The sequence below is a fragment of the Rattus norvegicus genome, chromosome X, assembly GCF_021556685.1.
Source record: "Rattus norvegicus strain SHRSP/BbbUtx chromosome X, alternate assembly SHRSP_T2T, whole genome shotgun sequence".
NCBI lineage: Eukaryota > Metazoa > Chordata > Mammalia > Rodentia > Muridae > Rattus > Rattus norvegicus.
Window position 1 is genome coordinate 50,361,162 of NC_141554.1, and position 22,836 is coordinate 50,383,997.

Sequence of the window (22,836 nt, forward strand, 5' to 3'; positions counted from 1 at the left end):
TGTTTTCCTCTAGAGTCAGAAATGTAGGCAGAGAGTAGTCTCCTCTGGCTTCTCAGGTGTGTCTGCTCCTCTCAAAGTCTAGCTCTCCCTCCCACAGGATTTGGGTGCAGGGAGCTGTTTGACCGAGTCCCTTCAGTTCTGGGCGCAGTCTGGACCGCAGTGCTCCTGCAGCTTGAGTGCCCCTATCTTCCCGTTCTCAGAGGCCCTATATAGTTTCCTCTTGGGCCAGGGATGTGGGCAAAGGTGGGCAGAAGTGGCGGTCTCTCCTGCCCTGCAGTCTCATGCATGCCTATACTTCTGGGTGATGAGCTCTCTCTCCAACGTGGTTTGGGAGCAGGGAGCTGTGGGCTGGGATCAGTGAGGTTCATTTGCCAGCTTGAAATGTCATGATTAGTAATTACTATTGTGCCATGGTTAAGTATGGAAAAATGAAATACTAGGTAGAAAGGTGTCATCCTAACATTGTTGTAAATTATTACCAGCCCAGGTAGACAATATCTGCATCATTTACTGTACTGCTGGTTTTAGTGACACTGGAAGTATTATGATTACCAAAAGGATTGGTTTACATGCTTTGCTTTATTTTTCTTTCTGCCATCTTTTTGTATTTAAAAGTAAAAGTCTTGTTTGTAGCTCAGGCTGGGCCCATAGTTGGGCTCCTCTTGCCTCAAATTTCCAATTGCTAGAAGCACAGGCATGTGCCTCCATACCTGTGTCCAGTGATCTGTTTTGCTATAAGAGTCCTTACCAGCACCATCAACAAGAAAATCTACATTAACAGAGAAAGGAAACTTTCTGCAAATGAACTGCTGAAAGTGAAAGGCCCTATAGGCTTATTGTCTAGATTTCATGGGTTTCCTATGAAAATATTGTTAAAATGGAAAGAGAAAAGAACTCATTTTTATACTATAGGAAGCTTATATTTGTTTGGGTAACGAATATGACCCAATATCGCAAGGTTAAATAGTGAACAAGGTAGAAAATAAGATACTGTCACAGCAAACAGCTTAGCAAAAACTTGATGACCAGTAAGTAATAAAAGTAATAATATTACTTATGGCAGTTAATCCATGTAAATAAAACAATAGATTTATTCAACTGATAATGAAATATGCTGTGAAAATATGGAATAAACACAGACAGGGCTGGCTTACACTGAGGCTGTCTTAACTCCCTTCAATTATACATTGATGTATGCTTGCTTCAGTATGCTGTGGTGAGTCATGGATATTTGGGGGATATAATCAGGTTTTAAAGTTTCAGAAATTCTTTTGAATGGAACGGAGGACTCGTTTTATAGATGCCAAGTGTTTGTAACAAAGAAATTAAATATCCTTTACTGTAATTTATATTCTTACTTTTATTTTTTAGCTGCCTGTTGATAGACTCATCATTGGAGTTTTAACAACAGGCCACACACAAGAACCTGCTGAGAAATGTAAACTGCATATGCAACAAGTATGTAAAATTTGAGAGTCATGCATAGTTAACAAGAAAAGCAAACTTGGATTAATTATATTTTATTGAATTTAGGTGGATAATACAGGTGACTATTCAAATATTTTATGTTATAATTTTGAATATTAATAATAATATTTTGTTTATTTAGAAGTATTCAAATAAATCAATCTAATGAAGTAAAATATGAGAGATTATGTCCAAATGTGCTACAATCCATTTAATGCTCACTTTACATTGGAAGCCCATTCCTTTATAGAAATCAAGAGTCATTTTATGCTATCCATATCCTCAAGCCAGACTATGAGATTTGAATGTCATATTGAGCATTAGCACTAAAAAGTACAGCAGGGAGATTTAAACTGAACTAAAGCAATATGCTGACAGGAACAGTAGGTGAAAGCTAGTTAATCTGACTGCAAAGGAAAAGAAAATAAAGCCCTTCAGGAGTTATTTAGAGAAAGATCTAACTACTCTCACACTGACAGGTCTCAAAGTAGTAGCTCTCACTATTTTTATCATGGTGAATATGAGTAGCCAATAAAGGATCATATGATGTTCAGGATAATGTTTATAAAGACAGTATGTTTATATGGATTTAATTTAGAACTGTTTGAAGGGGGAAAAAGGTATGGAATTTTGTGCATGCTAGGCCAGTTTCCTGCTTCTAAGCTACAGACCCAATTTAAAAATATTTCTTTAGAAAAATGTGTTTTTTAAATTTTTGTCATATCATCAGGGCTTGAACTAATGCTATACTGCATACTAGGAAAGTTCTCTACTACTGCGCTTCACTCTCAGCTCAGGTTTTCAAACAGTCATCAATCCATAATAGTTATTCAAATGGAAAATTTGTTCCTTAGACGAGATTGTCTAAGTGTTGGTGTATCAGAAACTAAATCTATGATAAGTCCACAAACTATTAAGAAAGCTGATTTTTTTTCTGGAATAACTCTCTGATGTCTTATTTATCTAGTGAATTTCTCATACAAGACTGAACAACATACAAAATATCTGCTAATTCAAGTTTTCTGACTGCAATATAAAGGTGGCCTTTTGTGATACATTGTTCAAATCTAAGAGATCCATCTTGACCAACCTTCTATTCAGGCAAGGAAAAGGGAAGAATAAGAACAGTGCTGTGGTTAAAAGGCTCTGCATTTGAAGGTTAAGAAATATCCTTTTCTGTTCCTGCTTTAGTACTAGAGTGGCTGCATGACTCTAACATTTGCATATGTTACTTAATTTATCAGAGTCTGCTTCTTAATTACTGAAGTGAAGGTGCTAAATGTGATTTCTTAAAGTTGTGACAGTAAAGATCTCTATAACTGGAAATATTCTGAAAAATTGGAATACTGCTTTATATGCAAATCTTAGGTAGCATCCAAAGCTTCATCATCCCACAAACCAACACATGTATGTACACAGAAGAGAATTCAACTAAATATCATCCCTATCTAATTCTATACTTAAAAGATTATTTTAATTTTATAAATTAGGCAGGTATGTTGTTGGGTGCCAGGCGAGATGGTGCATGTCTTTAATCCCAGCCCTTGGGAGGCAGAAGCAGTCAGATTTCTGAGTTAGAGGCTAGTGTAGTCTACAGAGCAAGTTCTAGAACAGCTAGTGTAATGCTGAGAGATCCTGTATTGAATGATCTTATAAAGTGTCACTCTCAAAATCCCACATTTTCTTCCTCATAAACCAGAGTAATATTGCTACTTCACTGTATCTGCAAACAATATAACGCCTTCATGTTATTTTTTATGCTGACATAGGTATTAAGCAGCTGCTTATCAGACTGATGGAAATAGCTATCCTTATAAAACAAAGCTTATTAAAATAATAAAATTATGAAAATAAAAGTAAAGTGTTTATTGCATAAATTAAAGGCTTCTTAGGTGATGTTCTTTTATTTAGGAATGAAGGAAAACAGATTAGTTTTCAGTATTATTTTAAAACAACAATATATTTATGAAAATTACAGGTTGGTGCTTATGTGACTGCTGTATTTATAATTCAAAATTTCTAGTATGGTTATACACAATCAGGTTGTCATAAACTCACACAAGAGTTCAGGGAATTTAAAAATTGAAGTTGTGCAATGGAGCATCTAAGCCTGGAAAATCTAAAGATTTTTTTTTCGGAGTGGAGGACAGAACCCAGGGCCTTGTGCTTGCTAAGCAAACGCTCTAGCACTGAGCTAAATCCCCAACCCCAAGCCTAAAGATTTAAGGGAAGAAATAATTTTTATTAAATGCTTTAATGTGCCAAACATGGTTTCTAAAGACATGATGGATATGATGGCTACAAGACTTCAGAATTAGCACTGTAATACAGGAAGCATACAATAAGATACCAGATAACAGGCAAATATCCTGGAATAAGTCCAGAGAATGTACCAGGAATGGATTTGTATAACAGAGAAGACAAAAGAAGTAATGGATATCTATAAAGTTGATATCCTTTAAAAGCAAAATAAACATAGTTCTCTGCAGTGACACTAACTACTTTAACAAGGTTTTCATAAAACCTAAATTTTAGTTCTTATATTCAGAGGACTCTAGTCTAAAGTTTTTACGCTGCATAAAGAAAAATGAGACACAACGAAATTATCTAATATAGTATTCACCAAAGAAAGGTAAATAGTTGACTTTTCTTTGGATAAATGTTAAAATATGTTACCTCTTACAAAAACATTTTCATAGGAAATGGCAGATGATATTACCACTAACAATTCTGTTAAATTTTTAGTAATTACATCAATTGATTTGAAGTATGGAATGTTAGCACATTATATTTCTACACTAGGGACAGTGGCTTACCTAAAAGAAATCAAATATAAAAACATAGTGGTCTACTTGGGCATAATTAAATATATAGTGAAGTAGAGTCATCAAAACAGGAATATCTGATGATGGCTATTTCTCCTGTATGTAATGACTTGATATAATTATCAAGGTATAAGTAGTGTTACTGCTTACACAGACGACCAGAATAAAACTTCTCTCTTATTTACAGTTTCCACTGTTGTAAAGAGAAATCATGACCAAGGCAACTCTTATAAAGAACAACATTTAATTGGGCCTGGCTTACTGGTTCTGAGGTTCAGTCCCTTATTATCATGGCAGGAGGCATGGCAGCATCCAGGTCGGCATGGCACTGGAGGAGCTGAGAGCCTTCGTCCAAATGAAGTCAAGAATAGGCTATCTCACAGAGCTAGAATGAGGGTCTCTTTTGCACTTCAAAATCCACCCCCATAGTGATACACTTCCTTTAACAAGGCCACACTTATTTGGACAAGGCCACACTTCCTAATAATAGCACTTTCCATGAGCCAAGCATATTCAAACCAACAGAACTTCTTTTTTGATTTATGAATCTTGTCTACATTGATCATTTTTCTATCTCAAGTGGAAGAACTATTTATCTTTATTTAATGGGGCAAAAGGCAGCCATATATAACTTATTAAATCTGAGCAACAGTTCTGAACACATAGATTTATGCTATACTGATTCTTATATTATCAATCAACAGAGATAGTATAATAGGTATTCTATGAGACAGCTACAGTCTAGATTCTAAGAAAGGAATAACTGTCCTGGTAAGATACCTAATTCATATAATAAAAACATCACATTTCATAACTACTACAAAACTTTCAGCTACTGTTCTCTCTAGCTTACAAATGAAGTCTAACAGATCAGGTAAGTAGAGTTTCAATAATGAATATGTTTTTGTTTTGTTCGAACATGGATTTCATTCAGGGATGCCTTTGGGGGGTAAAATTAGCTTAAATGTTAATTTGCTCTAGAAATTATGTATTTAAAGTTTGGCTTGAACACAGTATTTTTAGTTTGTACCCTTAGGTAAAGCTGGTCAGTGTCCAGTTTACAAGGCTCTGTACGCAGTTTCTGACTTGAGTATTGCTGGTCATTTTCAAAGTACTAGAAGGTATCAGTGCTAGAATTCTGTCATGGGTTTCAGATAAAGTGTTCATTAATCTAAGACAGGGCTATAGTATCCAAAATGGTAAAAAATGAAACTCCATGGAGTCTACAGAATAGAACATATAACAGTTATATCCCTTCTGTTTTTTAAAAAAAGAAGAGATTTATTTTTATTTTCTGTGTACATGTATACTTGCCTGCATATACGTCCTTGTACCTTATGTACACCTAGTGCCCAAAGATACCAGAAGAGGATGTCACATTCTATGGAACTAGAGTTACTGGCTATGAGCCACCACATAGGGGCTGGGAATCAAATCTAGGTCTTCTAGAAAACCAATAAGTGCTGTTAACTGTTGAGCCATCTCTGTAGTCTATATAGGTGTCTTCTTACTGTTAAAAGTTTACATGTAGAAAAATATGGTCTAAGACCTTAGTTATGGCCTAGTTAGTAGCTATTGGGGAGGCCCATATCTCATAACCCTTTAAAAGATGGATACAACAAACATTTACTAAGATACTAGCTATTAATTGTTAAAGTCGAGTTGATCAACAAAATTATGGATAGATTTTTTTCCTCTGCACACTGAAATGACTTTAGTAGATTCAATCTAGTTTCCATGAATCAAACAATCTAAAATATCAAAAAGTTTTTTTTTAGATTGATATAATCCAGTGGTACTATCCTAAAGTTAACAAGCAAAGAATCCTCTTCAAATCAAAATTATAGGGAGAAAAAAGACAGAAAAAATAGAGTTCTTTTGTCTGAAGGCCTTCCTTTTCTCCCTCCCTTCAGGGGCACATTTAGAAAATGTAATGCTTCACTGAGTATAATAGAAACCACTGATCCATCTGAATCCTTTCATCTAACTGACTAGGAAATGAAAATGTACAGGATAAGTGACTAAAGCAAAAAAGCAGATATTTAATTATAGGGTTAGAATATGTCTCAATTCTAGAACCATCTACTGTTCTTTTTTAACTCATAAGAAACACAATCATGTCATAAGGAAGAAAGACAAATCACAGGCTGGGTAAAAGTTTTACAAATTACAGGTACTAAAAGACAGTTATGGTTAAGGAGAAGGATGGTTAAGTTCAAAGTTAGTCCTGGTTACATACTCTGACATTGAGTCAAATGTTCCAAAAGAAAAAAATCATTTCATTAAATTGATAAACAAGTCTTAAAACTCAAGAATAAAGAAACAAACAGATGAATTAACAAATGTTCCGAAGACCTTAACAATACCTCAGCAAAGATGTCAAATAAATCTATGAAACAATCAGCAGCTCTCAACTGCTTAACGCTGTGACTGTTTCACAGTGTCTTATATGTAGTTACCCTTAACCACAAAATTGTTTTTATTGCTACTTCATAACTGTAATTTTGCTACCATTATGAATTATAATGTAAATAACTGTGTTTTATGATTGTCTTATGCAAGCCATATGAAAGGGTTATGCAACCTCAAAGGGGTCACAACCCACACATTGAGAACTGCTGCTCTATAAAATATACCATTAGGGAACTTCAAGTCATATACTACCTGATTCCATTTATATGAAATATCTAAACTAGCTGACTCTATAGAGACAAAACACAAAACAAAAAGGTCCAGGGCCTTCAAGGTGGAAGAAATACAAAGGTACAGATTACTAGGTGTGGGGTCTCCTTTGTGATTGACAAAAATGGTTTAGATATAGATGACTGAATAGTACTATAGATGTAATAAATATCACTGACCTACATATTTTAAAATGGCCACACCTATATTGTGTCACTTTTGACTCAATGTAAAAAGTTCAATTATTCTGAGATTAAGAAATGATTAAAAACTCTTATATTGTTAAATAGCTATGCTCATACAAAAGCCACTCCTAGTCTTAATCAAAGCAGCCTTTCCTGACAATGAATGCTGATTAATGCAGAGCTTCATGGCAGCCCAAAATGTAGAAAATAAGTAGTTGTTGTGGGTCAAGCCCTAAACAACCCATTCTATGACTTAACAAAATATTGTGCAAGAAGGAATTAGGTAAAACCTATGGTGCAGAGCTGTGAATAACATTCTCTGGACTTGACACAACGATTGAACTCAGTAATTCGCAATAACTATAGGTACCTGATGTAGGCCATCATAAGATCAGTCTTATAATCAATCAGTGAAGGAAAAAGGAGGGAGGAACCTGGAGCCCTACTCCTTCTCTCTGACCTGTTGGCTATTGATAGGTTCTAAGAAATGAGAACCACTGTCTTTAGTTGTGTACCTATTGCTGAGCTCACCTAATTCCAGCCATTAGCTCCAAACTCGTGATCACACTGGTTAATCTCAGTGGATCACAAAACAAAATGAATCAATAGAAACATCACATTGAGATTTCACAGGAATGATGTGAGTTAACAGAGGCAGCAAGGAGGTGGGAGGGTAGAGTGGTCAGTATGCATTTTGTACATGTGCAAAATTTAAAGATAAATTTATATAATAAAATGTAATTTAAAAATACAACTTATACATCAAGTGTTATATTCTCAAATCTACACAAAAGGCAAAAAAGGCTGCGTCAATAACAAGTGCTCTCTTTAATGGGTTTTAAAAAGTATCATATTCATTAAACAGTCCCTTTTCCTAGTGGACAGCACTTACCAGAAAGAAATAATAGTAGCTGTCAGCCCCAAGCAGATTTGTATTGCTGTTATAAAATTAGGAAGACAAGTGCTTACAATAAACTAGTGACATCATCTTAACTACAACATTAATGTCACCATAATAAAGAGACTCACATCTAATATAGGTGAAGTATGAAATAATTAATTGACTTTAAAAAAATACCCTTACTTGAACTATACAAACCAGGGAGCTCCCAAATAAAATGTTATAAAACTTCCACTTTACAAAACTTTCAATCTAAAGATTCAAATGTGTTTTTCAAATGTTTGAAAATATAGAGCTTTATGCCAAAGTTGATATTCAGAATTGCAAAGAATTGAGATGCACTATATCCACTGTAAGCCATTTTTCCTCATACAGTCATACTGTATAACTCCTGGCATGGGCTTGTGTTTTTTACCCTAAAGAACACGACCATGTTCTAAATTTATCAAGACTTAGTATGCAGGACCAGCAGTGTTTTGTTATTTTTTAAGAAAGCATTTTATTTTCTGAGTTTAGTGATTTTTACACCATATTGTGATACCTTAAGTGATCAGAATATGCCTGGAGATATGACTCAGCCATTAAAAACTCCAAAAGGAGATCAGAGTATATTAATTGGTTTTGGTTTTGTTTCATTTTTATCAAATTCTTTTTTGTATAGTTGGGAGAAATAACCTTTAAATAGCAACAATAGAGACTACAAAAAAATAAAAATAAAAAACCTATGAGCTACGAACGTTTGCTGAATCCTGAGTCCCATTTTCTAAATCAATTTTTCTTCTTTTAAGTAACATTTTTGAGACTTTGTACAGTGGTTTTGCTAATTTTTTAAAAATATTTTTCAGGAGTTCTTAATTACAGCTATTACCATCATCAGGGGGTTTTATTTGTATTTTGTTCCTTTTGTTTTTGAACAGGTTTTCACATAGGGGAAAAGCTGGCATTCAATTGTGAAGATGGTCTTGAGCTCCTATTCTTTTTCCCTCCACCTTCTGAGTAACTGGTTTACAGGATTGTGCCATTATGCCCAGACCAAGGAATATCACAGTTGACATCATTATTCTATATTCATTCATAGCAGAACAGCAAGGTACCATTATGTATGGAACATAAAAGTATAAAATGATTTTTCAGACTCAGATTTTATAGACCTAAGAACTCTTCTAAACTTGGAACTCTGTTTCTTGCCTGAACATTTGAATGAGTTCCAAAATCTCAATACTGTAAAAGGAAAAGGAGAGAAAATGTTAATCTTCACACTTTTGTTTCATTATTGTTCCCAAATAACACCTGCTTACTATTCAAGTATGTTAGTTTTTGTAAAGAAAAGCAAAAAAGCAATGTGTTTAAAGATGCATGGCCATAGTTCCTATCTTGTAAAGCATAGTTTACTACTATTAAAATATCATGGTGAGGGTTGGGGATTTAGTTCAGTGGTAGAGCGCTCGCTTAGCAAGCGCAAGGCCCTGGGTTCGGTCCCCAGCTCCAAAAAAAAAAAAAAAAAAAAAAGAAAAAGAAAAAAAATATCATGGTGAGCTTCCTCAGCATCTCTGTTCTTAAGCTAAAACAGGGAAATTAGCCATGAGTGACAAGTAGATAATAAAAGTTATTGCAAAAGCACTTATAAAAGCAATGAATGTTGGCACAGAAACAATTCATATGGATACATATATTTTTAAAAATCAGAATGCAGATTATAAAAAATCATAATAATCTATTTGTTTTGTAGATAAAGACATTAGTAAGAGTAATGTGTTTTCTAAAAATGATTTAATTTTTGAAATGTACTAATTATTCAGGGGAAGAATATTAAAAATATACCTTCAATTGAACCTAAATGTGTAAAGTCTTCCCATTCACTTCTTTATGAAAATGCTAATTTTTATTAGACATTTACATATAATTGTACATTGTGCTTTTTCATATCATTAAAGTCTGGGTTGTATGACACATTACATTTTTTGTTTCAAGAAAAGCACAAAGATAAAAGGTCTTTAGTCAAAAAGGGAAGCTTTCACATAGGACAAGTAAATAATGCTGAACTTCTTTTAGGCACCTTCCCTTGTTCAGAGCAAACCTTGTGAAGTGAAATGCCTTGACATCTACTATGATCTTTCCCAAAGTGGGCTGCTGGCTTTTTAATTACTTTAGGCACAGATCATTGTTGATAATAGGATTTTTATATGTGTGGCACTTTGTTATCTAAAATAGATGTGTGCTTTATCTGTTACCAGAAATGTTAGTGGACAGTGAACTGTTTATCCCCACATAATATTAGAATGCCACTATAAATATCAAAAATAATTACTACCCAATACTTTAATCAGCAACACAGTGCTCCTATGATGAAATCAACTTCACACGTTATTGTTATTATATTCAGAGTTTTTCAGGAAAACTGAAAACTTACAATGACATAAGACTTAGTTTTGCATTTTGACTTTCTAATATAAAAACTGTTTATAGGTTATTCACTACAGATTTTTTCCCTAAATCAAGTTCAGTGTAAATATAAATATGTTAATAGAAATGATTATTCTTATTTTGTAGTAAAGATTTTCTTATGACTTGAGATAAGTAAGATGAATGTCAGAGGAAACATCTGTGAATTACAAGTACTGCAAATACTTATTAGTATAAAAGTAACTACATAGTATAAGAGTATTTAGGGGCTGGAGAGATGGCTCAGCGGTTAAGAGCACGGACTGCTCTTCCAGAAGTCCTGAGTTCAATTTCCAGCAACCATAGGGTGGCTCACAACCATCCATAATGGGATCCGATGTCCCCTTCAGGTGTGTCTGAAGACAGCAACAGTGTACTTACATACATGGAATAAATAAATTAAATCTTTAAAAAAAGTATTTAGGATTCTGGAGTCCTAAATAGTAAGCCACAATTAATGACTTCATAAATACTAAAAGTGATTTTAATACTACACATGATAAACACTTATTATAGTCAAATAAGAAACAATACATATATATTTTTTTTCTTTCCCTGCCCTCTTATTTCATTGTGATAATGGTCTCATGAATTGCAGGGTGGCTTCAGACTTGCTATATATTCAAGGTTTATCGGAATTCCTGGTCTCACAATCTTCATCTCCCAAGAGCTAGGAATATCAACAGTTCATGTAATGATAGAGACTAAATCCAGGGCCTTGTACATGCTATACAAAGACTCTAACAACTAAACTACATAGTCCTTTTTCCTTTTTTTTTCAAAGATTTAAATTTTAAGATCTTTCATGTCCCATGAATAAAAGAAAAGTTTCATATGTTTATGAAGAATCGTTTTGTTCTTATTAAAGAACAGTAAAATAAATTAATTTTAATTTTTATACAAGCCTGGTGCCATCTTTCTAGCTGTGTCTTGTTGTATAACATAGTGAGTTATTTGTAAGAATGTTTACCAAATGCAGCACAATTCATTATACAGCACCATAAAAGTAGCAGCAATTAACCAATATATCCATGCAAACCTAAACAAAGCTTGAAGAATGGTGTTTCTTTGACATTTACAAGAATATTTCCATGATGCTCACCACCAGCAGGCAAAAAAAAAACAAAAACAAAAACAAAAACAAAAACAAAAAAAACAAAAAAAAAACCCAGCTATCACATGCTTCCTGTGTTTGTAAAAACAGCACTATGTGACGCACTTCCTTTTTTTAATCTCCAGGTTGGAAATATGCCCATCTTTGCAGATTACATTACATTACTATGCTCTGTTCTATTATCTGCCTGAGCTTGAATAACTATTTGCTCTAGCATATTTTAAAGGAGGTTCCTTTGTTGGTGACTGATGATCAGCCCAAAATTAAAAGAAGAAATAAGAAAAAGGAAAGGTCCCTTGACTTGGGTAGCTCTTTTCCATATGGTGATAACAGTTGCCAATAGCAAGGGAATTCTCCTAATCTGCTTACAGATTTGTGGATTGAGTGAGGACCAAGCAATGAGATACTATGGAAGCTTCAATTGGCAGCTGACTTTAGGATACAGCAAGTATGAATTAATCCTAAAAATGTGTCTTATTGTATTTACAATTATTACTCATTTAAAAAAATTGTAAATGGTTGGAGAATGTTTGGAAAGAACCTGGATCTCTCAAACAAATCAGCTTCCAAAGGAAGCTCTGGAGCACACAAGAGCAACAAAGTGCAGGAAGAATTCCTACGAGTGAGCAATGGTGTAGATACTGCCAGTAAAGATACATATGACGGTGAGGCAAGCAACTAAAGGCAGAGCTGTTAGTGAGTTTCAGAGCCCCACCCCAAGCTCTGTTGCCTTCAAAAGAATCTGAACAAATAACTTTATTTTGACTATTGAAAGGACAAATAAAGATAAACTTATTCAATAAAGGTAGCAATCAGCTGATACCAATGTTCTATGCTATTAGACATTATAGCTCTCAACACTCACATATATTAATCACATTCTTCTAACCACATCTTCCTGAAGGTGGAAGTACAGGATGCATTAATTCTACCTCAAAGATGAAAAAATCCATTTAGGAAAGCTTTCAGATTTAGCTGAAGTAGTGGCCATGGAATTTGAATTCAAGCCTTTAAACCCTGGATTCATATGACTCAACATAGTACTCCAAATAGCATTTTTATATACTTAATACTCTTTATAGCGCATTGTTTTATGATTTATATGAATTAGAATTATTTATAAAGTCACTGTGACAGATGGTCCATATTAGTAATGAAATGAACTTAAACATTTCTATTTAAAATCCATAATACCCTTATGAAAAACTAAAAATAAGCTCAAAGAATTCATGTAATGGTTCCCACTTTAAACAATATTAAAACACTGGTTGCATAATAGGACCTTTTGAATTGTTTTACCATATTTCTTTTTAAATTTTTTAAAAAGATTTTGTAATTTATTTTTTATATATGTCAATGCATGTGTATCTGAATGAGTTTGTGTGTACAATGTATATATACATGCCTACAGAGGCCATAGGGTGTTAGAAAACCTAAACCTAGAGTTAAAATCAGTTGTAAGGTGCCTGATGTAGATACAGAGAACCAAAACCAGGTGTTCTGAAAGAGCAGTAAGTGTTCTTAATGACGAAGCCAGTCCATTTGTGTTACTATTAACAGAACTTCTATATGATCAAGGCATATGGGTAGTTTTGGCTAGAGTTATAAGGAAGTTGGAATTTGGGCAGATTTATATAATATCAAATTTGAACTATTACATACACACACACACACACACACACACACACACACACACACACCACCTCCAACACCACCTCGACTACCACCACCACCACCACCACCACCAACAGAACCAAAAATCAGAATAAATAAAAGGACCTTAGGGCTGAGCCCAAGGACCCCAATGGAAGAGCTAGGAGAAGGACTAAAGGAACAGGATTACATCACCGTAAGAACGTTAGCAACTAACGACCATTCAGAGCTCTCAGGGACTCTGGGAACCACCAACCAAAGAGTATAGATGGAGTGAGCCAGGACTCTAGATACATATATAGCCGAGGATGGCCTTCCTTATCTGACATCAATGGGAAGGGAGGCCCTTGGTCCTGTGGAGGCTTGATGCCCCAGTGTAGGGCAATGCTAGAGGGGTTAGGCAGGAGTGGGTGAATGGGTGGAGGAGCACCCTCTTAGAGGCAAAGGGGAGGGGGAAGATGGGATATGGCGTGAGGGGCTTGTAGAGGGGTAACTGGGGAGGGGGATATCATTGAAATGTAAATGAATAAAATGATTAATAAAGAAATTTAAAAAATAACCAGTGAGTATCACATAGTATATTGGTATTTTTCTACCCAGTATTGAATCAGACAAATTTTTCTATCACCAAGTAAAAACACAATTTAAGCCTCTACAAACATAACTCAATTTCTCCATTACGCTAGATTACAATTAAGAGAAGCTAAATAATTTTAAAAGGGAAGAAAGACTTACCTCTTCCCATTTTTTTTCTTGTGGCTTCTGACAGGTCTTGAATGACGATTCTCTGTACAAAACAGAGCACATACACAATCAGATTCAGAGAGGCTGAGTCACGACATCAGATAAGCCCCATTACAGCTGATGTAGTCAGTGTGAGCATGTCATTTCAATGCATTCTAATCTTGCTCCCTAACAAAACTGTGTTCTCAACCACAGATACCTAACCTCAGAGGACAGAAACAGTATTCTGGAAAGCACAGGCTGTCTATATCAACTAACTTTGATCTTCTTTCTCTGGATAGTTTTAGCTCCTGTCAAATAATTCTCATCAATTTGGTCACATGCTTAACTTTTAGAAAGATAGTCATATCAATAAGAAACGACAGGCAAAAATACCAAAGGCTCAATGCTAATAATCATGCTGCCATGTTATTAGTTTTACTGCCTTCCCTTCATTATCATTGTGACAAGTACAATACCCTTTATTGTGTAACATTTTCCTGAATGGTGTCAAACAGCGTTCCCCCTAATCAAGTTATCCTTGAGGCAAAGCAGCCCACAGTTACTTTGAATAAACCTCCTGAATCAAAGACCATGGATTCCTGACAACAACAATATAAGAGAATTACAGAAAGCATACAAATTGCAGTGGCAATGGAAGAAATTCTGTTTTATAGGTGAAAAAAAGCATAAACATAGAACAAATGCAGAAGCCAATGCATATGAACAATGCCTTAGTTTATTTAACATACAAGCCATAAACTATTATTTCTAGTCACTTTTCAAGCTCTCAATGTGTAGCTTAGCAGGGGGACTAGGTGTGTGTGTATGTGTGTTTTAAAAAATAGGGTCCATCAGCCCATTAGGAACATTACTTAAAGTTCAGTAGGGGAAATCAGTAAATAAATGGTAGACTAAAACTTAATAACTAGTTTTATGACACCAAATTAACCATTTTTTAAATTTCAAATTCTTCACAAAAAGGGGGAATGTCCTTCACCTGGGTTTCTCAAATATATACTCTTATTTTGTATATTATAGAAATATTTATTTTGTGTGTGTGTGTGTGTGTGTGTGTGTATGTGTGTGTGCATTTAAGTATGCTCTGACTATCCTGTAGGGTATTAAAAAATATATCATTCAAAAGCAATGAACGTTTTTTGGTAAAATAAATACCTGAAATGCTGACATAAGCCTATACAAATTTCCTTGTCAACAAAATTTTCAGATACTTAAAAATGATGATGTGCTAGGCAGATGGCTCAATGGCTAAGAGCAATTACTGCTCTTACAGAGGACTTAGATTCAATACTCAGAACCCACATAGTAGATCGAAACCATCCTGAATACTAGTTCCAGATCAGCCCCCAGCTCTGACTTCCACAGACACATAGAACACATACACAAATGCACACAAAATAAAGAATATAAAATTTTATAATTGGATAATGAGAAATGTAGCAAAAGCTAAAATTATATGACATTTTATTATGACAATATTTTTCAGAATTTGATTCTTTAAAGCATTTCTTCTCATTTCATTTTTTTTAAAATCAGTTGAGGTTCTTCAAAACAATATTATACAGGGAAGGGTCAGGTCTTGTGAGCTCTTCACAACACCACCATGCTTAGTATTGCAAATAAAGCAGAAAAAAGAATGAATGAATGATTAATAGTTCAGAAGAAGGGGACTGAGAAAGTGGGAGATAAACAAGAGAGTAATGAAGGGTGATATAATCAAAATGCATTACACATATATATCAAATTATCATTAAATCCACTATTATATAATTTATAAATGCCTATAAAAAGGATAACAAATTTTTATGAAAAACACTAGTTAATAAATAGCTTAAATTTAAGTTAAATTAGAGTAAGAACTATTATCCCACTTCTTGAAGTCATCTGTATATGCTGTCATCAGAAACTGGGAGTTTGAAGCCCCAGTTGTCTTTTGACCTTTCAAGTGAAATTATTCTGGGAATGCTTTAGGAAAAAGCCAGTACATGAAGGGTAATCCATCCTTGTACAAATGATGACTTGAAAGAGTTAAAGCAGAGTGTTGGTGGGGTGGCTCAAGTTGAATTTTAAGAGACAATCATTGGTAACTATGAGGAAGGGAAAATTAAGGGGTGGGGATAGCTTTATTGGTGACAATGATATCAAAGATTCTAAAGAAATCTGGCAGGACTTCTTGATTTCATTGTTTTCTTTTATTTTTTGCTTATTCTTCTTTATTATGTAATCAATTGCTTTAGAAAAACACAAGCCTATTTCTGTTATAAGTGGGAACCACAAAGGAAAGAAAGGACTATGAGACATGGCCAGGATTTTCCAGAGGTCAGTATGGTAAGAAAAGTCATCTAGAGAAGATGAAACCAAGGAAGAAACCAAGAAGATGAAACCTGCCCATCAACCACCTCACCTAGACATCTAGAAGCAAACATCAAACAAACAAACAAAAAAAACAAAAAAACCCAGACTCTTGTTTTAAACAAAATGATTTCTTTAAATATACAGGGTTCATAGCCTACTGTGTACATCAACCCCAAGCCATACTCTCTACTCCAGGGTGTCTCTTGCTGCTGCTTCTGTTGCCAAGGTTTAGCTTGTTCCTTAAACACTCATATCCTTTCATTTGAGAGATGTTGGGGCAGGGCAGTGATAAAGTTTATATTTCTTTAAACATGAGGACTACTCAATCTTGTTTCTCAGACAGGTCCCTATCTTAAAACTAAATAAATAGCAGATGTGCAGCCCAGTCTCCCACAACAACTGGAGCAGAGGCTCTCCCTAAAGTTTTAGCCTGACTGTGGTATCTATACTCCAACAGGGCTGCCTTGTCTAGCCTCAGAGAGAGGGGATGTGCCTGATCTGGCAGTGTCGTGATGCACCAAGGTGAGGGAACATCCAAGTGGGGGTAACCTCTCCGAAGAGAAGGGGAAAGGGGATGGTCTTAGTGAGGAAGGACCAGGAGTAGGGGGACAGGACTTAGGATGTAAATAAATAAAATTTTTAAAAGTTATATCTTATTTAAAGCACTAGATAATTGTGAATTATTTAACTATTAATTTTATTTCATTTAAGTTTTAATTATTTAAACAATCATGAAAATGTGTCATGTAAATATAAAATTAATAGATACCATGTCAATTGATTATACTTTTTGTTAGCTAATCATACAAAATACATTATTTTGTTCATTTTATTATATCTGAGGGTAGACATTAGCCATAGGAAATATTTTTCCATAGGAAATATTTTAAGTGTTGAAAATAATTTAGTATGAACTAGAGGCAATAGTAGCTTTTTATAGTAAAAAATGTTAAATAGTATTTCCTACATAATGTAATATACTCAAAAACAATTGGCAAAGTACCTTTTGGCCAAATATTAAGAAATATAAGTAGAGGCTGGAGAGATGGCTCAGTGGTTAAGAACACTGACTATTCTTCCAGAGGTCCTGAGTTCAATTCCCAGCAACCACATGGTGGCTCATAACCATCTGTAATGGGATCTGATGCCCTCTTCTGGTGTGTCTGAAGAGAGTGACAGTGTACTCATATACATAACATAAATAAATAAATCTTAAAAAAGAAGAAATATAAATAGGCTGGGCATGATGGCACACTTTTAATCCCAGCAAAGGAAATCAGACCTCTGTGACTTTAAGGCCAACCTGGGCTACATAGTGAGTTTCAAGACAGAGTTACATAGTGAGACCCTGCTTCAAATGAAGTAATAAAATAAAATAAAAATAATCATTATCTCATGTATTTATTTCATTGCTTCTTCATAACTGTAATTTTGCTACTGTCAGCCATATATACATATATATATATATATATATATATATATATATATATATATATTATGTGCAAGATACCTGATATTTGACCCACAAAGGGATCTTCACCCACAAATTGAGAACCATTGTTATAGAGGTCATTTTGTGCTAGGTTGGGTAAATACATGGAAGACTGATTATTTACAATCATACCCAGCCAACTTATATTTCTTAGTATTTGGTTAAAAGGTACTTTTTCAATTGTTTTTGAGTATATTTCATTCCATAGGAAATACTACTTAGTCTTCCAATAAGATTACATTTTTACTTCAGCCTTTATTCACTTTACACTTGTGCTATAATTATTAAATTTTATTGCTTTGGTAGATTAGTACAATTTAGATATGACAACTTGACAGAAATGTCATGTCCCATATAGTACTTTAGGTAAGCCTCTGTGTGTGTGTGTGTGTGTGTGTGTGTGTGTGTGTGTGTGTGTGTATCCTGATCAACCTGATGTCAATATCTGTGATGTGCTATTACTTTAATTTACTAAATACCAAATAACATTTTATGGCACTAAGCAGTTTGAATACCAATTAAATAATTAGTTCATAATAATACCAGGCAAATTTTTAGACTCGTTTATAGTCTAAAGAGTTAAAATATCCTCAATTTGGTAAAACAATTCTTCATCTTATCTCATATTTTCTCTAATTTTAAACAGATAGATATTAAGAACTATGCTGTATTTTCTGTTTTCAACATCTGAATTTTTATTGTAGTTTTTAAAACTGTGTATGTTTAAAGTAGAGAGAGAGATCAGTGTTATGATATATATAATATTTCTTGATAGATACATAGATACATATATAGATAGATGCATAAAGTAATGATTACAGGAAAGCATTGCCATTGCCTTTAAAATAATGACAGGGCCACTTCTGTCAAAGGCTGGGGTAACTGGCCAGTGCACTATTAGGGGGCTAGGAAACTGAGGGGCAGTGATACAACTCTAATCCTGTTTTATGTACTTCTTCAGCCACCTAGTGGCCTCACCAGTCCCATGATGACTATGGGAAAGTTCACCTTGAAAGGGAAAAGAAGGGGTCTAATGCTCCCCTGCAAGGTTGTCAAGCCAAGGCACTCCTGCCAAGGTAGCATTGAAAAATATTCTGCAAACACCTAAATGAAAATGATAGCTCAAAATTGATCATTTTAGCACTCATTGTATTGATATTAAGCAAAGAATTCACTGTAGCAGGATAGTTAAAATAGTCATAAGGCATTAAGAGTAAGACATTAGGAAAAAGTACAAACAAAAAGGGAAATGGTAGCAAAAGGCCAACAGGCTGGAGTGGCTAACCAGGAAACTAAGGATTTACCTGCAAAAAGGGAGACCCTGAAAACTAGAGACCAGACTCTAGAGCCACAAAGAAAGAAACCAAGTCCAACTGATCATCTGTCATATTTCTCAGTACACCCTGTCTTCCTGATTCAACAAGGAGAGGAATATTCTTAACTATTTTGTAAATGTGAGCTTCTCAGGAGCTCTAGCAACATTTTTAAAAAGCAGGAAATCCCACTTCATCCCATTTTTTTTAGCTGTAAATAACTTTTAGAGGTGAGTTACTCACTGGTTGCTTACTTTTTAGGTATCAGCAGAGACAACAGGCTATTGAATCGAGAGACTGTTATTTTCTGAGGGTCAGCAAGCAAAGCATCCACAGAGAGGGATTAGTTTTCTATCTTCACTACAAAGCATTCTAAATAACAATTCAGAGTCATGTATTTATGTCTAGATTAGTTTCAATTCCTTGTCTCCTTTTTTAGTAAAATTATTTCTAAACAAACAACAAAAGCACTTGGTTCTTTCCCTATCAGAAGTGCCTGCCCTCTATTCTGGTTGTGGTGGCCAGTTTCCCAAACAATTTTGATAGATATGGGATGTGTGACATAAAATTATGAACCAGTCAGAGTAAAAGATTATGAACTTCCCATATACAGCCACCAAAATTCAGACAATACTGCTGATGCCAAGAAGTGCATGCTAACAGCAGCCTGATATAGCTGTCTCCTAAGAGGCTCTGTCAGACCCTGACAAATACAGAGGCAAATGCTCGCAACCAACCATTGGACTGAGAACCAGGTCCCCAATGGAAGAGTTAAAGAAAGGACTGAGGTAGCTGAGAGGGTTTGCAACTCCATAAGAACAACCACAATATCAACGAACCAGACACTCCAGAGCTTCCAGGGACTAAACCACCATCCCAAGAGTACACTGAAGGACCTATGGTTCCAGCTGCAAATGTAGCAGAGGATGGCATTGTCGGATATCAATGGGAGGAGAGGCCCTTGGTCCAGTCAAGGCTCAATGCCCCAGTGTAGAGGAATGTCAAGATGGGGAGGTAGGAGGGAGTAGGTGGGTGGGTGGGGGAACACCCTTATAGAAGCAAGGAGAGGGGAAATGAGATATCGGGTTTCTGGAGGGGAAACTGGAAAAGGGCATTTGAAATGTAAAATTTAAAAAAAATCCAATAAAATTTTTTTAAAAAGATTATGAACATTTAATAGTCATGTGAGATCTTCTTAAGGAAAATTTGTGAACAAATTTGAAACTGGAACATCAGTGTAGCAACTGTTTAAAATAAACACAAGAGCTGAAGAGTTGTTGGCTTGGCAGTTGAGAGCAATTGTTCTTGCAGAGGATCTGAATTTAACTCTCAATACTTAAATGGGGACTACAGTCCCAGGGAATCTGATACCCTCTTCTGACTTTCACAGGCACCAGATACACATATTGCAAATCACATACAAAAAAATCAAATTATAAATTAAATTTAAAATAATAAAATCATATATATGTATATAATTATATATAATTAAATAGGAGAATGGCTCTTTGGAATCTTTGTATGTAAATTAGGAATTCTACAAGAATTGAAATGTCTGTAAACTGATTGTTAGCCATTAAGGTGAAAGTTATAAAGTAGAAAATAAGGAACTGAATAAATAAATGTTGGGTAATATATAATTTAATAAAGACTTCTAACAAAATGTGACATCACATTTCAGGTTTTAGAATTTATGCCTGGCTTGCCAACTACTCTCTGATCTCAGGCACCTCATTTAACCTTTGACACCTTTATTTCACGATATTGGGAATATCAAAGCATCTCTAGTATTACAGGCCTTGAGGAAAGTTTAAATGAAGAAGATATTAACAGTTCCTGGAATCAGTAAGTAGGATCATGAAGGCGTTAGGTTTAGCACCTACTACCCTAATGCTTTGGTTCCATCTGATTCTTCTGGCTTCCTTTTCAGGTGTTCAGTATGGTTCAATGCCTTCAGAACTAATAATAACAACTTAAGACAGAGAGTAGCATAATATTTATTTTACAAGTGGAATTCTGAAAATTACAGTTTGATTTTTAAGATTTTTCTTCAGCTATAATAACTATTAAACTTGGGGGTGGTGATTCTTTAACTGTGTCCTTTGTCATTTCTGCAAATATTTGCCCTTTGTTCCCCAGTCTCCTATACCTTGTAGTTATTCTTCTAATAATCCTCTGAGCTACAATGACAGTTAGCTATTAGTTTCAAAACACTGCAGGCTACGTTATAATTTGCTGAGATCCACATTTACACTGTTGTTAGTTTTCAGCTACAAGGATGTCATCAACGGTTGGGCAAACTGCTCACTCCTAAGCCCTCCCCTGCATGTTGATTCACTTTACAATAACCTCTGGACACCCTGCTTATAGTTCTAATGTTTAATTTCTTTACCACATCCCAAGGCTCTTCTAATTTAAGGTTTAAAAGGCCAAAGGGCACTTGTAGCACATGCTAGATATAAAATACTCCCTGGAACCATTCCATTCTTAGGACATCTCTGAAAGCTATAGATACCTTCAGTTGTCAGAGGTCTCTTCTATAAGAAAAAGGTTGTGTCTTCTCCTGTCTTGTCTTGCTTTGTCTTGAGACATGAATAAACAATGTAGCCCTGGTCAGTCTAGAACTCACAGAGAGATCCTCCTGTGTCCCAAGTGGTGCAACTAAAGGCCTGCACCACCACACCTGGTAAGATCTATTAGGTCTCTGGAAGTTTCCTTTATTTTTCCCTCTTTTATTTTTTTCTGATACCACATCCTTGAAATAATAAAGGTTCAGCTGGTACATGTTGCATACACGGGCACTCTTTTAAGGCAATTTCACTTGGCTACCTTACCAGGGCCAAAAGCAACCTTATAAATTAGAAACAAAAATAACTATTGATAACTTTTGAAGAAATAAAATTCCTCATGCTCAAACAGCTAATAGGTAAGAGCATTTCAGGATTGGGTTAATGTCTCAACACATTTATACTGAAAATGCTAATACTGTAATTTTCTTTTCTTCACAGACACTTGTGATGCTGTGTTTGTAAAAATGAACCACAAAAGCCATGTGTTTAAGGCTTGGTCACCAGTTAATGCTAGTACTCAAAAGGTAGCAAAAAAAAAAAAACCTTTAAAATATGAAACCAGTGTCATAGAATAGGTCCCAAAAGAATATGAAATAGGGATGTCCCAAAAGAACACATCCTGTCCCTGTTCCCTTTGTTGTTGTCTGCTTCCTGACAGCCATAAGAGTGCAGCATTCTTCCAGCACACCACAGGGAAAAAAACAACAGTCAAGTGACCGTGGACTGAAGCATCAGAAACCAAAATAAATTGTTCTTCCTTTAAGCTGATTTTCCTAGGTATTTCATCACTGAGAAGGAGAGCTGACTAATACAAGAGTGTTACTAATAGATCAAGATTTAGAATACATTTCAAGATTTTGACATGGGTTTTCTTACACAAAATCTGGTATTCTTTCAGTCAAATATTTAATCATTAAGTAGTTATTTACTTTGAACGCGAGTGTTATTGTTTACTTGGTAGACTGTTTCGCTAGCATGCACAAGGCTGCATTTGATTCCCAGGCCCATGTAAAACTCAGCATGCTGATACATACTTGTAAATCCAGCAGTAGGCTGTGCAGGCAGGGGAATCAGTGTTATCCTTGGCTACACA

At 34.9% G+C, this 22,836-nt stretch overlaps 1 protein-coding gene across 10 annotated transcripts in view; it reads right to left on the reverse strand.

Annotated features, from left to right (window-relative positions):
- The window catches only part of Prrg1 (proline rich and Gla domain 1), a 112,407-nt gene that overhangs the window by 41,871 nt on the left and 47,700 nt on the right, over positions 1-22,836 (reverse strand). For all 10 annotated transcript variants that reach the window (NM_001434274.1, XM_087600333.1, NM_001191888.2 and 7 more), the window contains 1 exon segment: positions 14,005-14,056. In NM_001434274.1, the coding sequence (NP_001421203.1) occupies positions 14,005-14,014 (10 nt within the window). In that variant the 5' untranslated portion in view covers positions 14,015-14,056.